Raw genomic sequence first — 10,034 nt, 5'->3', positions numbered from 1 at the left:
TCATTTTTTACGCGTAGAACTATTTTATTGCTTGCAGTTCTTACAAAAATATATATATAAGAACCATTGAATCTCGATTCAATGTAGCATCATTACGTGACGTCACTGCCTGCAAAACGAATATTACGTAAAATATCTAGTCTGACGTCAGGGACGGTGTCAAGTTGGCACTTTTTAAGCGTAGATCTATTATATCGCTCGCCTTGAGAGATAAGTAGAGACAAACGACGGTTAATAGCTAATAAAACCTTTTTATTGTTCTTACAAATATATAAACACGGAAACGCGGGTTTCCACTTAGTCGTAAAATAAAATGTACAATACGAGGTGGCGCTCAGGGCGACGGCATGACTTTGAGCCGTTCGAAGGCCGCTTTCTCGAGCACCTCCCTGTGGTCGGGATGTGCGATATTGATCAGCGCGTGCGCCCTCTGGCGGAGCGATTTGCCGAACAAGTACGCGATGCCGTGTTCCGTGACCACGTAGTGGGCGTGGGCTCTCGTCGTTACCACCCCCGCACCTTCATAAAGGATTAGTTGCGAGTCAAGGAAAAAAAAAAAAAAACTTACCCTGCTTGATGGTGGGCACGATTTTACTCTCGCCTTTGTTGGTAGACGAAGGGAGGGCGATGATCGGTTTGCCTTTGCCGTCAGTGCCTTCCGCGGCGCCTCGGATAAAATCGACTTGCCCGCCGAAACCCGAATACATCCTCGTGCCGATCGAGTCGGAAACGATCTGTCCGGTAAGGTCGACCTCGATGCAAGAATTGATCGCGGTCATTTTGGGCTGCCTGGCGATCACGCCTGTCCGAAAAATAAAAGTCGTCACGGGTACGAAACACTTTTTAATCGCACCTTCAATGGGTATTTAAAAAAAATAAATAGAGAAGTTGGTGCGGGCGGTCTGCGGCCGCGCTGTTGCCGTCGTTTAACTCTGCTAGGATTACTTTTTTTATTTTTCCACTTTTCTGCCCATCTTCTTGCTTTCCCTAAAGAGACTGATAAAAAAAACGATCTTTTTAATTTATTCTAGCCGCCTGAAAAATCAACAACCGTAACGAACACTTCCATTTTCTTTTTTTTAATTTTCGACTTTTCCACCAATTTTCCGGCTTGCCTTCGGAGCTAGCGAATACTTTATTTGACAAAAATCGGTCCTTTTCGTTTATTTTAAGTGCCTGCAAAATCCCAAAGATTACTTTTTTTATTTCGCCTTTCCTAAAGTAATAGAGAAAACAAAAAATGATTTTTTCGATATGTTCTAGCTGCCTGAAAAATCCCAGACCGCTACGACTACTTATTTTTTTCTTACTTTTTTCGACTTTTTCACCAATTTTCCCGATTTTTCGTGATAGATCGAACCAGCTGCAAAATCACAAAATGCTACAAATCACTTCTTAAAGACTTTTCCACCGATTTTCCGACCTTCCTTTGGATCTGGAGAATACTTTATTTGACAAAAAAATGATCGTTTTGCCACGTGTTCTAACTACCTACAGAGTCCCAAACCATTTTTCTTATTTTAATGACAAAAATCACAGAAATTTCGTCTCCACTTGCCGAATAAGCGAGGTCGCATTTTTTTTGTTAAAATGTAAAATTTTGTTTTAACCTTTAACATATACACAATCATCAAAGCAGCCAAAAATAAGTTATCCGCACCAACGTCACCGAAAAGCTCGTCGCGCCGCGAAAGCGACATTGGTGCGGGCGGTCATTGATTCGACAAAAAAGGACCGCGCGCACCAACGTCGAACTGGCTTACCGGTATTGTTGACGTAATCGACGACCAACATCTCGATAAACGGATTGTTGTCGACGAAATCGTACAGGTCCTGGGTGCCGATTAGGAACGAGCCCACGATACGACCCTTGTGCATGGTTTTGCGGTTGTTGGTGATGCACCCGCGGTTCACCAGATCGATCACGCCACCGGCGAACATCTCCGAATGGATGCCGAGATCCTTATGGTCCTTCAGGGCGGACAGGACCGCATCGGGAATGCTACCGATCCCTGGGAAAACGATTTCGGTTTATGGTCGCAAACGCGGCCGAGTAGTTCAAACGAACCGTATGTGTTAAAATTATTTAGCAGGATTATAATAGTATTGATTGCAATAAAGCTCTACTTTGCCCTTATATGGTCTCCTTACTATAGGTAGCATGTTCAATAGAATGAAGGAAAATGAAAAATCGTAAAAGGATTAACAAATTGTTCAGAATTGGTTTCAATTCAATTTTAATTAATTTCATTTGATAGAAGAAATTATGGTTTATCCAGATAAATTGCTTGTGACGACGTGATCAGCTCCAAAAAAAAAAATCCTGTAATATGTACTGATTTAATTTTTGAATTTTTTTTACAACTTCAACTTTCGAAACGGTGCATTAGTGTGATGTTGTGGATTGTAACAATTTTCTTTAATGAATTTACTGATACGTCTATATGTATTGTATTGGACGACTACTGCCTTTTTGTCGCTTGTTTTTAGTATTAGTCCAAAATTGTTTTATTATATGGTTGATAAGGTACTTTCTTGATGATATGGTCCCTTTTCTACATGAACAATTGACCATAGAGACCATAGACAGGGAAACAGGGAGAAAAAATTGTTTTTGTGGATGTTGCTTGCTTTGAAATGTCTGATGCTTATCAGTAAGGTTCGTCTTAGAAACTTGGTTAAGCTTAGTGTACTGTATTTGCTCGAGAAAGATTCCTTCTATAAATAAATTCATATTATATTATATATTACATATTATTAATAGCAGTTTATTTAAATTTGACGTGGCTGACACAGTAGTTCAAATGTCCTAAACGGCGACATAACCTAATTTTACGCGGACTCACCCATTTGGAGGGTGGCTCCGTCCTCGACCAAGTTCTCGGCTATGTTCTTGCCTATCCTGGTTTCCACCTCGGTGGGAGGTTTGCCACCGTGCGAAGGCAACGGAGTATCGACTTTGACCGCGTAGTCGACGTGACTGATGTGAATGATGCCGTCGCCGAATGTCCTCGGCAGCCTCGGGTTCACTTGGGCTGCAAAAACAACCGAAAGGTGCTCGAGTTTCCCCATTTGGTGCCCCCGAAACGTACCTACGATCAACTTGGAATGGGTCATCCCCGCTCGGACGCAGTCGACGCTGGTTCCCAAGCTACAGTAGCCGTGAGCGTCCGGCGGGCTTACTTGGATCAGCGCGATGTCCGGCTGGACGATTTTCTTATAAAACAACTGCGGAATCTCCGACAGGAAAATGGGTACGGCGTCGCCCCTGCCTTCGGCGACGGCTTTGCGCACGTTACCGCCCATAAAAAACGACAGGGACCTGCAACATCGAAATGTCACCAGAACGCCACAGAACACAGAAATTCTTTTCATTATTTGCAAATCACTTCTAAATTGTTTAGACACAAATCCATATAGTCACAACTTAACCACAAATTATGACGCCATTGACGCGTATAAAATCGAAGTAATTTTTTTTTAATTCAGACGTCCAATGTTTTCCTAACCTTGAAAATTTTCACGTTGGCAGGCACTGCTTTTCCGTCAAAAATTTCGACATTTGACGTTTCTTAGTCGCCCCGCCAACTTTAAAGAATAAAATGCTTTGACGTCGACGAAAGAGAAAACCTGGAACTGCTAAACACACTTGCCTAAAGATGCCCTCGCAGGATGGGTCGGTGTAGGAGGCGGGACCCTCCGTGTGCATGTGACAGACGGTGATATTTTGAAGCTGTTTCTTTTTGCCGACGGCAGTCATCGCGTTGAGGAGGTCAATTGGAGTTGCTGCTGCACCCTGGGCAAACACGGTCTGCCCTGCAGCGCAAAGACACCGATACAGGGCATCACAACGCGACAGTAACTAATATCAAGTTATCTACGACTTATCTCTATGCACACAAAATTTCGGAGACATTCTCGTAATAATCGATAAAAACAACATGTTAAAATTAGAACGGTCTTCTGAATCAACAAATAAGGCGACGATCGACCTCGCGGACGATCGAAGTCCATTTCGCCGCCCCAAGAGTCGATCAAAAATGAGCGTACTTACCGGATTGTAATTCCGAAAATGCCTCCTCGGGGGCAACCCATTTCGGCTCTTTGCCCTTAATGGGCTGCGCGGGTTCGTTTACGTACGTAAAATAGTTTTTCGACGTCGACATAGAGCCCGGCGGGCCATAATAAAGACCCGATAGACATTTTCGCGATAATCTCTTTATCGGTGTCATATTTAAATTCGGAACGCAAAACTTATAGCCGCAACTAAAAAATTACTCGGAACGTATGTACACTCGACGAATACGCAACAATTTTGTACAAAATATCGATTCGTATTGCTGTTCGAACGCTTAAAACTAAAAACCATTTGCCATAATTGCCCAACTATTAAACCATGGAATAAATGTTTTGATAATTTTCAAGTTCATCGAAGACGTCACTCGGCGCGGCGTTGCCGATGTGATTTCACTGTCGAATTACAAACTTTAATTGGGTCATTGTTCTATAATTGCCATTTAAAGGAAAAACTCAGGAATTTGATCATCGTTTACTGCCTTGCCAATCAACGCGGTACGTATCTGGGAATCAAGTTATATGTTTTATCGTGAAGTCACTAGCTGTTTGATGAATGTAATAAAATTGTGCAAATTGAGAAACACCGATTAAATTTAAAGTTAATTTAAATGCGAAACAGTAATTTTATTTCAAATTACAACGGTATTCCAAAGCTTTCAATTAAATTACAATAAACGAATCGATACCAAAGCCGAGTCGTTTTCTGTGGTAGCTTTCGTTTGGTTCAGTTGTCCGTGCATTGACAATTTTACGACATAACCTTGCCGATTGACGGTTTTCCGTTAAATATGAAATTTTAAAAGGTAAGTTATTGAAACCTTAACAAAATTCCCCGTGTGATAATCACGCAACACGATATCGCCGAAACTAGGTAAAAAAAACTCCATTTATCAGCCGCAATGCGTTTGTCGTCGGGTGTCTTTTAGTTCGCGGAAATTCACGGTATCGTTTGCACGCTTTCAGGCATGGAGCGCGACGAAAGCGACGAACGGGTCCGGCGGCAGGTGGCCGACTATTACAGAAACTACTCGAAAACCGAGAACCTTCGCAAATACTTTTCGGACGACCCTCTGGCGTACTTGCCGCCCCATGCGGCGCCCGAGAGCGACAAGTCGCCTCCGTCGCAGGGCTCCGCTAAATCCCCGACCGACGTCGAACCTGTGGAAAGAGACAACAGCACCCCCGTCTCCGATAAGAAGCTCGAATGGGACAGCGGGGCCGATATCGGCTACCAAAATTACCAAAGCAAACCGAACCTGTTCAAAAGCACTTCCCTACCCACTTTGAGGGATGTAAAGCGTATAAAAGTGTGCACAGACTTTTTAAAGGTTGTTGATTGCCGGTGCGACCCTAGTAAGCTCGAGGTACAAAGGGATGCCGATGACGGTCCTACGTCGAAATCTAGTAGTAGTTCTCAAACACCGTCTGCCTCTAACGTCGCGGTAAAATCTTCCGGTAGTAGTTCCAGTGAACCTTCTCTCAGTAAAGTGTCGGCCAAGAGCTCGAGCGGTAGTTCAAATGAACCGTCTCGCGGGAACGTTAGTTCCGGCGCTTTCTCGGCGTCGAAAAGCGACGACAGAGACGTGAGACAGTTCAAGGCGACCCTGGAATACTTGCGAGGCAAGATAGGGTTGCCGGTGAGCAACTCCACCCCAAAATCTATATCGGACGGGGTCGTTTCGGCGCGGGACATGCGGACCTCCGCCGATATCACTCCGGTTTGCTCAGATCCGCGACGTGTGGAGTTAGTTTTGACGAAACCCGTCACGATGGAGGTAGAGGGCGCTCAGGCTGACGACGGGGCCACCCAGACCGATAGGAACGTCAGCGACAAGAGTGTGAATGTGGCAGCGGTCAAGCTGGACAAAGCTACGTCCGTTTCCGGTCCGGGAACTTCCCCTAAGGTCGCCGAGGGGACGCTGACGCTCGAGGAGGTCGAGAAAATGATCGCGCGGCTGCGCAAATTCGTCAAGTCGGAGAGACACGACTCTGACGAACGCAAGAGGCGGGTCAGAGAAATCCTGAACGGTTTAAAGTATCTGGACGGCTCGAGCGGCAGTTCGGAGCTATTTTCATTCGGGAAAAAGGCGAGTTCCGGTTCGAGCGATGTTTCGGCCTCGTACCAGACGTCCTCTTCAGGGAATTGGCGCGACAAGGAGACCCGGTCCGAGAAACGACTGCGTCAGATCGTGCGTAGCGAGAGGGCGTGGCTCGACGAGAAGAACTCGCACCTGACGAAGCTGAAGGAGGTCCTGGAGGATTTCGGGGGTGGGAGGGCGCGCAGGTCGCGTTACAAGGTGCGCGGGGGCGCAGGCGAGAGGGACTACGTCATAGAGACGGAGCTGGGGGCGCCCGATTTGGGACACGCCCGGTTCGACGTCGACGGGCAGAGCTACAGCGTCAGCAGCACAGGTTCTAAGGCGAGCGAGCCAGTTTCGGGGGGCATCGAAGTGGAAACCAGGGGCGGCACGACCTGGATCAAAGTGAAAACCTTCTGCCGAGGGTGCAAAAGGTCGGCGTGTAGGTGCGAGGGGGGCGGGGCGTTGGCCGAAAAATACGCGGCCGTAGTCGGACGTCCAGTCGAAGGTAAAGTTATAATAATAATAATACATTGCCTTTATTGTTGTATAATGTTATATACAAATATACAGTAGAGAAGATGCGAAGTCTAGCAAAAGCGAGAGAGAGAGACTTATCACAGTTTGTCGTGACTTTGAACTTCGGCGATAAGTAAAAGATACTTTATGCAGGGGTTATTAGCTCTTCGCGGTTGCTAAGAAGGCGGATTTTATCAAAAAAGTCCACATAGAGATATCTCCTGAATGGCTGCGTTGCTTTTTCTTATATCCCGCTCTGTTGCCAGGGACGGACTCGTCCGAGGACCGGCCGGCCCGCAATTCGTTCGAGGCCGCGTTCGACAGTTGCACATGCCGCTCGAAATGCACGTTCCTCGACAAGTTTCTCGAGCGTTTCGGGCAGTACGGCGTGCCGAACGGGCGGTCGTACCACCATCCGGCGCCTCCGAAACATTCCAACCACGTCGCGGTCGAATCCGAGGCGACTGCGCCACTTAATCGCGACGTCGCGCACTCCGAAGCGCAAACCGAGACCGACGTCAAAGATGTAAGCGTGCAAGCGACGAATGGGCGAGAAGGGGATGAATACCAACTCCCACCAATTGAAATTAACCTACCGGATAGAAAGGACGTCGCGGTAGGAACGGAGCACGAGCCCCGGTCCGACCCTGGCAAGGATAGGGCGAAATTTTGCGTCGACGTCCCTGTGCCAAAGTCTGGAAATACTAGGGGTGAGTACGAGAGCCTTGAGGTGCGCTTTGCCCGAAAATGACATTCGTTCTGGTGTCTAGGCGCTGCGCACGCATGCAAGGACCTCAAGTACTGCGAGTGCGGGGGCAGGGGGCCGGGCATGCGCTACACGCTGACGCTCAGGGGTAAGATAAACAAAATGCATAAGCAACGCACGATTGTAATTGACACTAATATTAATCTTTTACCATTTTTCGGAAGCGTTTTATATTTTTAGCAGTCTTTCATTTATTCCCAATAATTTATGAACAAAAACGGAAATTTGAAATATGAAAGAAACTGACAACGGAATCACAGCTTTCTAGTTATAGTCAATTATCAAGATAAACGGAGCTCAATTTTCAGTTCTTTGCAAATTACCGACGCACCCTGTACATTTTTGAAAAATCATCAAGAATAAAGGTTTTTGGCCCGGATCTTGCGCGTCGTTTGGTTAAAGAAGTTTGGAGAATCTTGGAGAAATGATTTTTTTCTCGGTACCCCGCAAGCGCGGTTTTTAAATTTTTAAAAATACATCCCGACCCCCACCGCACCCCAGCCCGCCCACTTTCCATAGGCAGTACAAATTTTAATATCTACCGAAGTGTGCCGTAACTTTGAAGTTCGACGAGATGTGAAGGACACTTTATACAGGGTGGATTCACAATCAAATAAAAAAAAAAAAAAGGTGATACGCGGTATTTACTACGAACTTGCCCCGCTCACCGACGATTTTTCGAAAGCAATCTTCATTCATTACAATACTTCTAGTTCGTTTATATTCAGCGTTTGAAAGCGTGTGAATTCCTTAAGATTGGTTTGTATATTTGGCAGCAATGTCAAGGATGCATTTTGCATAGAAGTCGTTAAAATTTTGTTCTATATTACCCAAATCGCTCGCCACATTTTCTTGCCGTTTCCCTTAGATCGTTCAATGCTTCACAATATGTCAACTTCTCATTTCCTAAAACCCGCACAAATGTATTCCTTTTGGTCTGATAATTAAGCCAATCGGTCCGCAAGTTGGTATGCTTAAACTTTTTTTTTGCTATGTCAAAGGGTTTTTCAGATGACGTGGAGCGCAAGAAGACGAAGGAGAGGGAGAACCATCGGAAAAAGGACGTGATAGTTTTGGAAAAATGGAAGGCGGACGCGGACTGTGGACCAAAGAGGGGCGGCCACGACAGGCCGCTGACGCTTGCGGTAAACTAATAATAATAATATTTATTGCCTTTTACATCAAAAAATATTTTTATGTCAACGTTGAGATTTTTCAGTTCACTAGGTAATTCATTAAAATATTTTGCTGCATAATACACACTTCTTTGTCCGATAGCTGGTTGGTGTTGAGGCAAAATAATACTTTTGTCACGAGTGTTCATTTGATTTTGTAAATATTCATTTTTTAATTCGCTATATTGATACACTTTTGAATAATAAATAATAATAAATTTGTAATAACTGCTTTCTTGTTAGTACTAGTACTACTAACGCTTCTTCGTTATTAGTTGTTGAACCGAAACCGACACAGGGTAGTGGTCGGACACGGACTGAAAGAATGAATGAACATAAGTCAGAATCCTTTTTTGTAAAATCCAACAAAATTTTTGCCGTGTAGTATAGCTGACATGATAATTAAAAATACAAAAATTGTAGGATAGCTAAATAGGTAGGGCACGTCGCATGACACAAATTATCTAAACTACAAAACAAAAAATAAGAATAATCTTTTAAATATTTCAAAGAAACTTCATCAGGCTCTACTGTAATATCAAAGTAACATGAAACTGCAAAACTACTGCAAAATCTAAGGATTCTCATAAATCCTTTATAAAAATTCCTTGTCTAATAATAGAACCCTGAATCTAGGGTAGTTCAAACGTCCCCGACGTTGTCGTTTCAGGAATATCTGATTATAAACAGGCCTCGATTCGTCGAAGCATCGGAATTTCGACGCAGGACGTTGTACGATTCACGACTGCAGAGGGAGGAGTTGAAGGAGGCGGCTAAATTGAAAATTGTGGAGAGTGACGAGTACGGGGACGGGACGAAACGCAAGTACGACCGTCCCAAGGGGAACGAGAAGGTGGAACGGCGTGTTGCAGCGACGAAGAGGCTGTTCTCGGAGAAGGAAATGAGGGAAATCACGAGGAAAACGTACCGGAAGCTGCCGGAAATCCAGCGGAAGCTGTCGGGCAGGCGGCAAAACAGGCTAAGGGATGTCGACAAGCTTATCACGAACATGTTCAACAAGGTTAGTCGTTTGGGTCGTTTTTTTTTTTAATATTTTCGCCGGTTTTCAGAAAATCCAAAAAAACGTCCTGCAAGGTCGAACCAATTTCCCGATCGACGCAAACCTGGTTTAGGCTTATAGGTTGTAGGTAGGCTTTACTCATAAATTATCATCAATTCTTTGACAATAAAATGATTTTTATTTTATTTGCTTTTTAATGGTGTTTGGTCTGCGCCTGTACATTCGAACTACTGACCTTCTAAGCGCGAACCAATTTCCCTATCAATCAAACTTGGTTTAGGGTTATAGGTAAGTTTTACTCATAAATTATCAATCAATTTTTTGACAATAAAATGATTTTTATTTTATTTGTTTTTTAATGGTGTTTGGTCTGCGCCTGTACATTCGAACTACTGACC

The 10,034-nt window shown here is 44.5% G+C and overlaps 2 protein-coding genes across 4 annotated transcripts; one reads left to right on the top strand and one right to left on the bottom strand.

The window, feature by feature from the left end:
* Nucleotides 1-231: 231 nt before the first annotated feature.
* LOC132703563 (4-hydroxybutyrate coenzyme A transferase) lies at nucleotides 232-4,383 on the bottom strand. The gene is made up of 7 exons (XM_060672894.1): nucleotides 4,055-4,383; nucleotides 3,654-3,816; nucleotides 3,093-3,322; nucleotides 2,847-3,035; nucleotides 1,764-2,012; nucleotides 569-802; nucleotides 232-519 (listed from the first exon to the last, which is right to left on the bottom strand). Exons 1-7 carry the CDS (start codon nucleotides 4,230-4,232, stop codon nucleotides 335-337), a joined length of 1,428 nt encoding a protein of 475 aa, XP_060528877.1. The 5' UTR covers nucleotides 4,233-4,383; the 3' UTR covers nucleotides 232-334.
* A 108-nt stretch (nucleotides 4,384-4,491) lies between these two features.
* Nucleotides 4,492-9,774, top strand: LOC132703562 (uncharacterized). Of its 3 annotated transcripts, none has more exons than XM_060672892.1 (7): nucleotides 4,492-4,572; nucleotides 5,041-6,663; nucleotides 6,941-7,384; nucleotides 7,445-7,528; nucleotides 8,452-8,585; nucleotides 9,286-9,636; nucleotides 9,686-9,774. In XM_060672892.1, the coding sequence occupies exons 2-7, from the start codon at nucleotides 5,043-5,045 to the stop codon at nucleotides 9,746-9,748; spliced, it is 2,697 nt and encodes an 898-aa protein (XP_060528875.1). In that variant the 5' UTR covers nucleotides 4,492-4,572; nucleotides 5,041-5,042; the 3' UTR covers nucleotides 9,749-9,774. The 3 variants fall into 3 exon arrangements, with proteins under 3 accessions (XP_060528875.1, XP_060528876.1, XP_060528874.1); XM_060672891.1 differs by lacking the exon at nucleotides 4,492-4,572 and adding an exon at nucleotides 4,803-4,880 and having other exon boundaries at nucleotides 9,686-9,763; XM_060672893.1 differs by lacking the exon at nucleotides 9,686-9,774 and having other exon boundaries at nucleotides 9,306-9,537.
* Nucleotides 9,775-10,034: the final 260 nt, after the last annotated feature.

The sequence above is a fragment of the Cylas formicarius genome, unplaced genomic scaffold, assembly GCF_029955315.1.
Source record: "Cylas formicarius isolate icCylForm1 unplaced genomic scaffold, icCylForm1.1 PGA_scaffold_6__28_contigs__length_40554024, whole genome shotgun sequence".
Classification (NCBI taxonomy): Eukaryota; Metazoa; Arthropoda; class Insecta; order Coleoptera; family Brentidae; genus Cylas; species Cylas formicarius.
This window is presented reverse-complemented; position numbering and strand designations above follow the sequence as displayed.